Genomic DNA, 13092 nt, shown 5'->3' on the forward strand with positions numbered 1-13092 from the left:
TAGGAAGGGGTACAGTAGCACTGGCCCCTGAACTTGAAAAAGATTTGAATTATAACGAGATTATCTCTTTCAACAGAGGAAATGGGAATAGATATAATGAGTTCTGGTGAACATCTCCTGCTGCTTGCTGTAATTGTTTGTGAGAAGAAGTTAATTAGTTTGGTGATTTACTGGGTTGCTTTTGTGCGGCTTGCGTCACTGACTGTAATGTTTGACAGCTAATCTGTTATGTTATTCAAACATAACAGACACCATCTTTAAATCTAACCATATGTTGAAAATGTTTTTTTTTCAAACATCAATGCTTCATTGTTTGGAAGTTGAATGTTTGTTTAAGTGCTGAAATTACTTTTGAATTAGTATTAACCTCACATTGCCAGACCTTCCTCCACAGCACTGCGGTGGACGGTCTGGCTAGACCACACAGCATTCTGGGGTGGGAGAAAAACGTGCTCTGGTTTATTGGCACTTCTTAAAACCAATCACAATCGTCATGGGCGACGCAAAGCACCGTACGGAGCAGCGGCGCCTCTGCCAAATAGCCTCGGGAAGGAACTAGTTTTGGTGGAACATGTGTACGTTCAAAGGTTGATTTAGATTTACCCTGCAGAGATCTTAACCATAGTCCTCAGAAATCCATCAACACAAAGAAAACGGAAGGTAACGGACATCCGGCTGAACTGAGGGACATCCGGCGGAATTTCCGGCGGCACCGGAGCAATCCCGAAAGTGGAACGTCGTGGATATAGACTAGTATTAACCTAAAGGGGTAAATTGTTGACAGACTCCACCGTTGCAACCAGAGCCTAATATGCAAAATAAACACTAAAAACATGTCAGTCGTAAAATATAATTATTTCATATTTTATCATTCGGTAACAAATCATTTTGATTGGAGACTTTTAGGCCAATATCAGCCAATCCAATCATTACTGTTAGCTGTGTGCTGTGTGTTTGACTGTGGCTCTGTCTCTTCTTAGACGTGCTCTACAGTGGAGTGCTGGCAACTGCAGTGTAATGTTGGGCTGCTGGAGAGAGGTGCCAGCGTTATCCTGACTTTACGCTCCAGACTGTGGGCTGAAACCTTCATCGAGGTACAACTACAGGACACACTGCGCCACAGTGCAGCACGGTTGTTCATCTGTAATCTGTTAACTACAGGAAACGGAATCCAAGAGGAAGTCCCAGACTGGATGAGAAAAGAACCATGAAGTCAGACAATCTGTGTTCATACTGCCCTCTGTCGGGCAGATCATCAAACACCAATTACAGATGTGTGTCCACTCCATACATGCAAATTCTATACAGTATACAACATTATATACCCATTTTCATAATATATTTTATTAGTTAAAATACCAGCAAACATTACAGCATGCCCACTGACAGTCTTCAACCACTTACCTAACAAAGCAAAATGGTTTCCCAAAGATATCAGTTTTAGTTTACTGGCATCTTCCAGGGTAGATTTAGTTTGTAGTCAACAGTATGGGGCCTTAGATATATTATTAGAACTGATAAATTCTACACTGTAGTTCTACCATTGTGTCAGGGAAGGTATCACACTGAACTCACTTGTACACTGTTGCATAAGTAGCATTATGGGTTTCCTAGTTTCAGTAGTGTTTTAAAGTCTGAATTCTATTTTATGTTTTTCAAAATGTGGGTTGAATCAGTGACTCTGGTCTGATCTGCTTGATACGGGTACACTTTTAAGATACTGAGAAGTGACACAAAATATATCAGATATTGGCAGCATTCAAGCCCATTAGTCCAGCCCTTATTAAACTGTTTTCTGTTTGTCCACAGAGGGCCTATAAGCAGTATGTTCTGGAGTGCTCTATTGAGTACAAGGTGGACAGGATGCCTTATTCTATTCCTCCCAAATTCAAGCCATCAGGATCCAAAAAGGTGACTTAATCAGAAGTTTTATTGGGCAGATTTTTTCGTATTTACAAAGCTCACACAAGTCTGCGGAGGCTCATCTGAGTGCTGTGGTTTCCTGTTGTTCAGGTGGTGACAGCGGTGATGTGGAACAAGCCGGACAGTCCGTTCCCTGTTCCAGTGTGGATCATCATCCTGGCTATTCTCGCTGGGTTGCTATTACTCTCCCTGCTCATATATCTACTATACAAGGTAACAAGCCAATACATAACCCAGCTTATACAAGAAAATAACTGACTGGCTGGCATGTGTTAAAATGTAATATCCAAACATCTCAGGTACCATTGAAATGGGGGTGTCTTGCTCCAATTTAGCATGGGCGGTGGACCTATAACATGTTTGTGACCAGGGGCCCATTGTCTCACACTCGTACTTGCAATTTGGGATATTTTACAATTTCTTTATAAAATGTGTTTTAGCTTAAAAAGAGTTAAATATGGAAGCAACACACGTCTTCTTCTGTCTATGATGGTGTCACAGGGCCTAGGGGTACTTTTTGGATGTGATCGTACAATGTGTGTGACTGAAACCAACTTTTTATATCATAACCCAGCCATGCTCAGATTTTTCTTCTGAAGGCCAAACAGCAAACTGTACAAATTGTACTATAAACAAGTGTGTGTATTCATTTCCACGGACACACCCCAAGCCCTTACAATCCAGACTTTGTGTCAGATTCATTTGTATCTCATCTTCCTCTCTCCATGTGTCCCTCCAGATGGGCTTCTTCAAAAGGTCAGATCCGTACGGTACAACTATGGAGAAGGCCCAGCTCAAACCCCAGGCGTCCTCTGAAGCTTAGAGCCGAGAAGGAGCCTCCCCTGCAGCTGTTCCAAAGAACTGGAAATATCGTCACATTCCCAAACAAAAGAGGAAACTTGCTAATGATAAGCAGGCAACCCATTTATGAAGGGACAGTTATGGGTGCTGTATCACTGGACCTGCACTAAAAATGCCAAAGCAGGAAAGACTACAATTGTCATGCAGTTAAATATGCACTGCTGTTTTGGAAATCGTACATTTGTATAATCAGAGCAAGGTTTATGAAGCTCATCTTTGTGGGAAAACGGTCAGTTGGAAAATAGTAAATACTCAATGTGTTGATCAGGAAGAGATTAGAACTTCACAGCCCAAATCAGTACAGGAAAAGAATGCACCTCCAACAAAAGGCACTAACGCTACAGTATTTCTTCATTCCTAAAAGGTGTGTTTTAAGCCATGTTTGCAATCCCAGTGTTTGATATTTCTTGAAATGCCTGCCTTCGTATGGTTTATACACCACTCTTTATTTATGGCCCCGTGTTTCTCCTCTCCTTGGTTGTTGAATGTTGAACTGTACTGTCTGCAGGACAATCTTGATGAAACTGCGATGTTTAACTTGACTTATTCCTCTCCCATATTGGGAGGTATTTTTTGTATGTTGTAATGTGTTATGACCCGTTGGTGTTGTGGCCCAGAATAAAACCTAATTTTGTATACCCACCCAAAATGTTTGGATGTGTTAGTCATGAGTATGTTCATGTCATGGAAGTGAAAAGTGCGATAACTATTTGGAAACGATTCAGTTTCATCATGTAGATTTTTGGACTGGATATTTGTCACCATTAAACAACAGTATTGTTAACCCTTGTGTTGTCTTCGGGTCAAATTTGACCCGTTTTCTAAATGTCTATTTCAGAAATATGGGTTTCTTTGTTACTACCTGAGTTTTGACCCGGGAGGACGACAAGTGCGCGGTCCAATGGAAGATAACACAAGAGTTAAGGAGGAGGGTTCAATATCTGAGATTGAGCGCTATCATCATGAGGCGTCGGTTACAATTTATGAGCCCGGAGACGTCAGTCCAATTAACCAAGATTTATTTACACTCAAAATAGTAGGGACAACCAAAAACACACACGGGCTGGCAAATCAGCAGCCGCCCCATGTGAAGGTGAAAATTTTGAGTGTCTCAAAGAAGGAGTGACCATGTGAACTCAATCAGGTAATTAGGGGTGACAGGTGGAAGCACAAAACCAATCACTGATGAAGAAAGGAGAGGAAAGGAAGATAGGTAAGTAAGAGAAAATAGGGATCTTCACCACAAGTATAATAGTCTAAAATGAACACCCCAGATTTCCTTATCTTGGGTTTTTGAGATAATGTTATAATATAATAATAATTATAATATCTTTGCATTTCATATGTGCATTTATCAGTTGACTGCAAAAACTGCATTACACCACTCAGCCACATGTTTTGGTGGTCCATGACTTCCCTCTGCAGGTGATATGTGTTACTTGCACCATTCCACCATCACAAATATCAGTATTTTTAAGCTTTAGTGTGTTACTTTTTATATTCATGAACGTCTGTTACCTTCAAGCTGTTGCCAAATGAGTTGCTCCACACAACTCTCTCTGGATTTCTCAGTATGGCTATGTTCAGAAAGTTACACTATAGCTTTAAGGTGGCTGCAAGTAATGAATATGACCCAGATACCAAGATGTGACATTTAGAGAACATTGATACATGGTTAAGGGTGATTTCATTGCAAGTAAATAGCATTGTTTTAATATCACAGTACTGTAAATATATTGTGCCTGGTGCGTATGTACACCTTCAGGGTCTACTGAAGCAGTAGAATATGATTGTTAAATCAACACAAGACACCAACAAAGTTATGTTAATGTATCCATCTTTACATTTTTTCTGCTTCCCTCTGGCATGCGCTATAGGTCAATGAAAGCACGCAGCGCCAGACTAACAACCAGCTTTTTCCCCTGGGCCATACGTTCACTGAACAAACAATAACCCTGTGCAATAATGGCCATTTCCCACCCCAACCCATCCCCTGTCATGACCAACCACACTAACTCTGGACATTATTTCATTTGTGAACTTTCTTTCATATGCTGAAACCTGCTGCTGTCTTACACATATGTGTGCGGGAGGGTGTGTGTTGTCTGGGAGGGTGTCAGTTAATTGTTTGTATTCCATAATACATGTGCTGTATATGTGGGTGGGTGAGTGTGTGTGGGAGAGAGAAAAGAGAGAGTGAAATGTATGCAGGGGATGGGGGGTGTTTGTTACATATTTTATAATTATTTTTTTTTAAACTGATCTGGAGTGGCACCTTTTTTTTTTTAAACCATGTATTTATTGAAATGTTTGTACATTTTACAGACAAAAACAGTACAAGGCACATAACATAAAACAGAAAAAGACAAGAATCAAATGTAGTAGCTGTAATATCCACAGTCATAAGTCCGTACATCCATAGGAGTATGCTTACATGAAAAGCATACTGCCGTTGTTTATCTCAACACCGTACAGTACAGATGGCAGACTACAGGCATTAAGAGAATGTTATATTATTTTTTTTAAATAAAAAATAAAAAAAACACGCTTGGTCCAGCTTGTTATCACTCCAACCATCCAGATTTTCCAAAACTTGTCAAGCTTATTTTTTGTTGTATAACTTATCTTTTCTAGAGCTAAGTAAAAAGTCATTCCCCTCAACCATTGTGATGTGCCACAAGGCGTGTCTGATTTCCAAGAACAAGCAATGCATCGTTTGGCTTCTAAAAAACAAATATTCAGTAGAGACCCAACTTTGTTAGAGGTTGCTGTCTGGGTAGAGATTTAGTAAGCATAATTTAGGACTTGGAGTGGCACCTTTAATTTTGTTGTGTTAATACACTGTATTCATGCAATGACAAAGCTTGATTTGAAGCTTGATTCGATTAGACTTTCAACATGTCCTGTATATGCATAGGCAGCATTAAGTGATTTCCAATCTTTACGATCAATCCTAGACTTCTATGAACTGTAGCTGTTTTTTAACTGGTCTAGATTGTGTAACTTTCGATGCTTTGCATAGAATTAAAAAAAGAGAGACCAAATGCAATGTGAGCAGAACTCGGCTCGGAGCAATGCAAATTTAAGTGATGTCACCAAACTCAATGTAGCAGTTAGAATGAAAAAGTGTGAGTTGTTGTTACACCTAAAAGTGTGTGAAAGTGAAATTCTAGGATTGGTATCATGCATACACACTTCATCGTTTACTTCGTCAAAGAAAAAACAAGTGAGATTAGATGCCCAGGCAGTGCAATGAGGCAAATACAGTAACTAATGGTACAGTATATTTGTTTGTTATTGTTACTATCTATTGCCATATTTTGTTGTCATTATGAGTAGACAAAGTATGCTCATTTTCAGGTTCTACACAGCTGGCCCTAACCAATTTGGTGTCCCAGGCAAGATTTCAGCTGTTTTTGTCTCTTTGCTTGCATTTTTTCAACGTTTCTGTCACTTTTTGTGGCTTTTTGTAACCTTCTGCATGACCTGGAACGGTTGGACTGATGTACCGTTTTTGATATTGTTTCATGCATTTGTTTTAGATTTAGGTATTGGCCCTTAACCCATCTCCTAAACCCCTCCCTGTGCATTTTACCTTTCTTCTGTATTCGTTCTGTATTTATTCCTTTTGTTAACTTGTGCAACATAAACTCTGACCTTTAAAGAAGAGCATGGATGTGTTATTCCACTGTTGGTATTGATGTGTTTGCTCTAACTGACATTTGTGCTGAGTGTGTGCGTGTGTGGTTCTGCTGGGTGGATGCGTTTTATGTCTCTCCTCCTCATCCTCTCCCTCCCCTCTCTCTCTCACTGCATGTGTGAGTGTGTGAGTGTGTGTGTGTGCTTCCTGGTTATATAAACCACCCAGGGATGAGGGAGGTACCCTGCAGAAGAGCTCAAGTTTAGTGAGAGAAAGAGACAGACGAAACCGAAGACTGCACTCGCCTTCCCCTGGCTGTGAGTAACACATTCACTGTCTTACGTGTTTAGACCGAGCAGAGCGTGTCATTTACAGTCGAGCGTGACATCTGGTGCATGTTCTGCATTGTTTGTTTATGCGTATGCCTTTGAGTCTGCAGGGGCAGATGACTCAACTGTTTTTGTGTGGAGCCTCAGTGAGCTGCGAAAAAGTGTTGTTTAATGCATAAAAATCTGGTAGACTAAAGTATTTTCTGTTCTCTGTGCGTCTCTTGCAAACAGCCAAACACATAGTTAATATTGTTTGTGTTGTGACTTATTTTAATGTTACAAACTCTGAACAAACAGGCAGGTAGTACCCATTTCCACTAGAGAACAAAGATTAACTGCAGTACAGCTTGTAATCCACTCAATGAGGATAACAAGAAACCTCTCTCAGTCTACGTTCATGCAGTCGTACACACCTCTTGAAGAAAATTCAAATCCTGTCTGACAGAGAGAGAGATCATATTTGAGTGAGTAATATTAGATGGCTGAGAAATTGCCAACTCCTGTTCTTCCCAACAGTCACGTGGTAGCGTGGCAATGGATAAGAAACCTGTCGACCACGCTCACATGTCTCCACAAGCTTGGTCGAAAAAAACAAATACAAAAATGAATTACAAGGAATGCTTTGGGCTTTCTGATCTGTTATGTACAGTAGTCAATAGTGGTTAGGAAAAGTTAAAATAGTATATTACTAGTCATTCCTATACTACTATAATTTCGAGTAAATTACATTTTAGTGTCACTGGGGCGTCGGGGCACCTTCAAAACTGTCCTAAAACAGGCCCTTGAACCACTGATTTGTACAGTCGGCAACATGCAATCGCAGGTTGTTTTCCTGCTGACTTGATGTCTGTTTGATGACGAGTTGATCCTCTGTGATACCTTCTATTCAGCATGTAAAGAGGATGGCTTTTCACCCATCTGTTGTGCTGTGAGTCAGCAGATAGGGTATTAGTGTTTGGAATCTGTGGAGATGACCTGGGTCCACCTTCGTATGGGCTGATTTTGTTTTTAACCTTTTCAATCCTGGTGGACCCAACACTGTCTCTCGGTACTTACATATTTACATATTTGTGTCTACAGTAATATATTTTAAATTCTACTTAAGATCACAAACACTTCAGTCAGTCTAAAGCAGTCAATCGATCCTCGTATGTGTGTGCGTGTTTGGGACAATAACATGAGGATATGGCAGCATACATCTGGAGAGGACGCAGATGCAGTTTGGAACAAAAATCGGTGTCAGATTCGGGCAGGTTGGATGGGATCAGGGCAGCCCGATTGAAACTGCAGCACAGACAAATATTGATCTGAGTTTCTGTTTCCTGTTTCTCCTGTGCAGGCCCTGCCTACTCTGTATAAGCTGCAATCATGGCCAACAACCTGCTAAAGAATCCCAGCGGGGAAGGTAAGAGGTCATATTCTTCATAGAGGATCTGTAACTATGTAGTGTGCTTAACCACATGTGCAGTGCAGCTTCAGCTTTCTATTTTGCTAGGGCACCGTTGATGCATCTGGGGCTTAGCCAAGGAATATAATAATAGTTACCTTCAGCTTTCTTTGTGTTGGAATTTTAAACTCCGGTGGATTTATGAGGACTATGGTTAACTGCTCCTCAGATCTATGCAGGGTAAATCCTGACAGCTAGCTAGACTATCTGTCCAATCTGAGATTTCTGTTGCACGACTCGTGCACACATTCCACCAAAACAAGTTCCTTCCCGAGGCTATTTCGCAGCGGGGCCGTGGCTCTGTCCACCACTTAGCACCACCTAAAATGATTGTGATTGGTTTAAAGGAATGCCGATAAACCAGAGCACGTTTTTCACCCATCCTGGATTGCTGTATGGACTAGCCAGACCCTCCTTTGCAGCGCTGTGGAGGAAAGTCTGCTAAAAGAAAGAAATACAAACAACCCAGAGTTTTTTTCCCCCTATCCCAGAATGTTAACTGTGTCTCATGGTCTTCATCAGCAGCCCCTTGAGATGTGGTTGATTCTTCGAACAAAGCCAGTAAATGGGTCTTGTGTTTTGTCAAAGTACCATTTCCTTTTGTTGCTGGTCAAACTTATCTAAACCTGCTCTTGTAATTGAACGACTCAGTAAAAACTTGATAGTGTACATGGTAGAAAAGAGGGAAATACTGCTATTGGCAGCCTGAGACTGTGCATTTCCCTCCCAGAACAGCTGGACTTCTGGGAGCTGACAGAGAACGGTGGGAGTCAGTGGAAAGTGGAGGACATGCCGGGAGACTGTGGCCACGACTTCTGCCTCGACGGAGTGACCAAATACTTTGTAACCTCCTTTGAGTGAGTGTTTATTATAGTCATGTGGCTGTATTTAAATACTACAAATGCAATGGTCAACACAGCTACAGTCTGTATCTACTAGTTAGTTAGTCCAAAAATCCAACTACAAACATGTACCATTTTCAAATAGATGTAAGATGAATATGTACAAACTATGAAAAGATGGGAAAAAGGTCTGGGAATATGCGTAACTATCAACAAGTGAGAGAGATATTTCGAAAACACATACAACTACTGCATCCAGTTTCTGGAGAGTACCCACACGGAAATATATTCTATCACTCTAATTCAACAAACTATAATTTATTAGTGAGAGGATGTGGGGGAAACTATGCTTCGTGTAATCATTATTTGTTTTTTGTTAAAGACATTCTGGGGGAAATATAATTGAATAACTTATTGGAAAGCAACTTATTTTTGATGCAAAATCCTGCTTTCTTAAAAAAACTGTGTGTCCTAGGCTGTGTCTGAAGAGACAGGTGATTGACTTGTTAGCGGAGGATTTCTCTGGCGAACAGTTGGACGCTCAGCCTCCCGTCACAGTGGAAGACTGGTAAGACAGAGTTACACGCATGAATGCACCTTCTCTAAGTGCTTAGTGTCACTGACTAATGGGCGGCTCATCCCGCAGGTACTGCGGGAGGACGGATTGTGGCTGCACCTACCAAATGTCCGCGAGTCTGCTGGACGAGAATCAAGAGGTCATACAGGAGTTCAAACCTGATCATGTGACTCTTGACCCCGACTTTGAAGACTGCTCGTGGAAACAGGTACACAGAGAGGGGAACGCTCTGTACATTCAGTGGCTCATCCTGGAGTAGCCTACAGGGACATGCATGACAGTCGGAGCAATTCTACAAATACATTAAACAAACTAAGGTCGCAGAAGTCCCCATTCGTTACTTCCTGGTGCTGCGTTGGTAGTGGCGTGTAGTTTAAGACTAGCCTGGCTGACACCAGACCCTTCTCAGTTGTAACTGAGAGGAGGTCTGGGGAAGGTTCATTGACAGTTCATTTCCAAAGGGGCGTAAAGCCCGCCTCAACGGTTGTGATTGGTGTAAAGCCTGCCGAAGCGGTTGTGATTGGTGCCTCGATTTTGGGGACATTGGAAATGGGTTTGAATGGGCTCTTTGCCAGACTGACTTGCAGAGCAAATCTCAAATTTGCCGGAAGTTCGTCAGGGTTTACCCAGGCTAGTTTAAGACACTGGTGAGACAACAAAACACAATCCAAGAAGTCAACAGATTTATGTGTTTAACGGCTCATCAGACACTAAAACACAACTTTTACTCACAGACAGTTTTTCAAACCTGGAAAGTTATCATGGCGGCAACTATTTATCTTTCCTCATTACAATCGTAAGGTGAACAGTAGAAATTTTGCATTCTCGTTACAAAGTAATCCTCCAGGAATGTGAATGCCGAATGTTTCGGCAAAAATTTAGCCGGGTTCAACTATTTTGCCAGAGGTGCTGCTTTGCTCTTTGTCTCGAAGGATCCGGGCCAAGGCAAAGGGTCGTTATCTTCATGAGCTACGCTATTCAAATTTGGCTCCCCTTCCTACCTCACATGCAGGCTTATTAAAGCAACACTAAAGCACTTTTGACCGCTTCAACAACACATGTGAACGCGATTTTTCAGCCCGCCAAAAATACGGGCTGTCCTGTATGCAAATGAATAGCGGTCGCTCGGCACACCTCCTCTCAAAATCTGCCAAAAATCTTTTAAACTGAGCGTTGTCGATCTGAAATAAAGACAGATTCAGCAGCTGCACGGCCTATTTCTCGCTTAAAATGTTTTCGGAAACACGTTTGGGTGAACTATTTTCGTAAAATACGAGATGGTATTCTGAACGAGCCAACATAATGGTCGGTTTCGGGAGAAGCCAGACACACGTGACACGTTCGTCCAATCAACTGCCGGTCAAGGGTGTTGCCGACGTCCCTGGTCCCTCCCCTTCCGCTTTGTAGTCGAGATGGGGCCCGTTTAGTGCGAGTAGGGTCCATCGTTCCACACTGAACTTTATGACCGTTTTTAGGGGGTCATCAGGGTACTTTCAGTGCACTGACTTTTTGCGTCATCTACACTTTACTTAAAACTAAGAGTTTGAAGTGTGCAAGTAGGCGGTTTGAGACACAACCACTGTCTCTTGAATGTAAAGATGTTTTTGGGCACTAAATGAATCGACTGATACTGTTAATCTTCTCATCTACACACTCACCAGACTGTACAGATCACTTTGTTTTTATTTTGTCTCAACTCCAGATCAAACATACATTTTCTGATTATGGCCCTGGACTGCGTTTCATCACCTTTGAACATGGAGGACAAGACACCAAGTTCTGGGATGGTTGGTTTGGAGTCCGGGTCACTGGGAGCTCCGTTACCATCGAGGTCTGAAAGAGAGGAAAAAAAGAGAAATGTGGAAGGAGGGGACAGATAACTAGAGTAATTTAACAACTCTAGAGTGGAGTGTAGGTTTCCAGGTTTCAAGAGGACCATGCTTTGCCTTGTGCACACCTCTGTATATCATAATGCTGTTCATGCTGTGGAAAAATAATGCTGCTATGAAGCATTACAGATCTGTAAAAAACAAAACCCCATCATGTTCCCACGGCGGCTTTACTAACTTTGAAATATTAAAATTACTGCTTGCAACAGAGTCATTAATATGATCTGTTAACGATATAGGCCTACCTCTGTACAGTGACTTACCCTGGTGTTGACCTAAATGAGGTGTTTGTTGGGTGGAGGTGTTGTAAGCAATCAAGTGGTTTAACGTTCCAGTTCGAGTTAAAATGATGAAATAAAAACTACATCAATGCCTGTTTTGTCAAGTTGAACTTTCATTCAAAGATCTAATCAACTGAACGTGATCCTTCATCCCAAGATGATTGAATTGTTAGCATAAACGTAGATTTCAATGAGGGTGTTTTTTTTCTTCATTTATAAGTAATGGGCAGTAGATAGAATTCAAAATATTGTCAAAAATTCCGTTTTTGAGATTAAATGTTGACATTTACCACACTGGGCCTACTTCTAATCTACCATCCATGTAACTCTGATGCATTGACATATCCTACTTAGTGACAAATGGGTTAAACTGCTCTAGTAGTAGCCTATATATTGTGTATGTAGGCTAACATTTCAGATCTGTTTACCTGATGTTGCTGATCAGGCTCATGTTTAAACATATAAAGTGAGAGTACCTGTCTGATTTGTGCCATTTGGAAATGACGCCCTCACAGCTCACCATGATGTTATCTCCTGCTGCCATCTTGTGTTCGTTGATTCTACAAGCAGTAGATAGAATACAAAATATTGTCAAAAATTCAGTTTTTGAGATTAAATGAATTAAATTTACCACACTGGGCCTACTTCTAGTCTACCATCCATGTAACTCTCTGATGCATTGACATATCCTACTTAGTGACAAATGGGTTAAACAGCTCTTTTCCAGATGGATGGATGGATGGATAGATAGATAGATAGATAGATAGATAGATAGATAGATATTGTACATTTTACATTTCATTATAGCATTACAATCCCCAAATTTCATTGACCTAAATGCCCCTTATGTGAAGTTTTGACAGTAGGCCTAGTAGCCTATATATTGTAGTAAATACAACACATGCAAATTGTTTTACTGCAAATATATTAGTCAGTAAGCAAATATACAATAATGGGTAAATTCTACCTACATTACATATTTTATAACAGTAACATTTGCAGCCTAAACAAATATAATAAAATCTACCCCAAAATGATAAGTCTGCAGTTCAAAGTGAACATGCGTCTGGTTCTTGGCCAAGATCTATCGTTTCACTGGCGGGACACTGGAGTCAAGCTGTTCGGTTTAGCTAAGGTAAGATTCCTTTTTAACAGGTTGCTGTGTGTAATAAACTTATTTAATGGTTGGTTTAGAGTGTATATTTGGCTAACAAGTTACTCAATGGCAGTCTGTCATTAAAAGTTAGCAAGCTACCAAGTGCCAGCTAGCTAGCTAATGCCAGAGTTGAAAGGCTAACGTTAG

At 41.0% G+C, this 13092-nt stretch overlaps 2 protein-coding genes and 1 long non-coding RNA gene across 5 annotated transcripts in view; 2 read left to right on the plus strand and 1 right to left on the minus strand.

Annotated features, from left to right (window-relative positions):
• LOC114554385 (integrin alpha-5) overlaps positions 1-3426 on the plus strand; it is a 49374-nt gene extending 45948 nt beyond the window's left edge. The window contains exons 27-30 of the mRNA XM_028576199.1: positions 981-1094; positions 1810-1911; positions 2014-2136; positions 2663-3426. Of these exons, the coding sequence (XP_028432000.1) occupies positions 981-1094; positions 1810-1911; positions 2014-2136; positions 2663-2746 (423 nt within the window). The 3' untranslated portion in view covers positions 2747-3426. The remainder of the gene's footprint in view (positions 1-980; positions 1095-1809; positions 1912-2013; positions 2137-2662) is intronic.
• Positions 3427-6606: 3180 nt separating this feature from the next.
• Positions 6607-11882, plus strand: fbxo2 (F-box protein 2). The gene is made up of 6 exons (XM_028576175.1): positions 6607-6741; positions 8093-8158; positions 8931-9057; positions 9518-9610; positions 9689-9827; positions 11322-11882. Exons 2-6 carry the CDS (start codon positions 8122-8124, stop codon positions 11454-11456), a joined length of 531 nt encoding a protein of 176 aa, XP_028431976.1. The 5' UTR covers positions 6607-6741; positions 8093-8121; the 3' UTR covers positions 11457-11882.
• Positions 11301-13092, minus strand: part of LOC114554371 (uncharacterized) — a 2222-nt gene continuing 430 nt past the window's right edge. For 2 of the 3 annotated variants that reach the window (XR_003692411.1, XR_003692410.1), the window contains exons 2-3: positions 12266-12349; positions 11301-11452 (exon numbers count right to left, since the gene is read on the minus strand). This is a non-coding gene — a long non-coding RNA (uncharacterized LOC114554371). Of the gene's footprint in view, positions 11453-12265; positions 12350-12816; positions 13047-13092 lie in introns of those variants that run through there. The other variant, XR_003692412.1, reaches the window with a different exon arrangement.

The sequence above is a fragment of the Perca flavescens genome, chromosome 4 (assembly GCF_004354835.1).
Source record: "Perca flavescens isolate YP-PL-M2 chromosome 4, PFLA_1.0, whole genome shotgun sequence".
Lineage (NCBI taxonomy): Eukaryota > Metazoa > Chordata > Actinopteri > Perciformes > Percidae > Perca > Perca flavescens.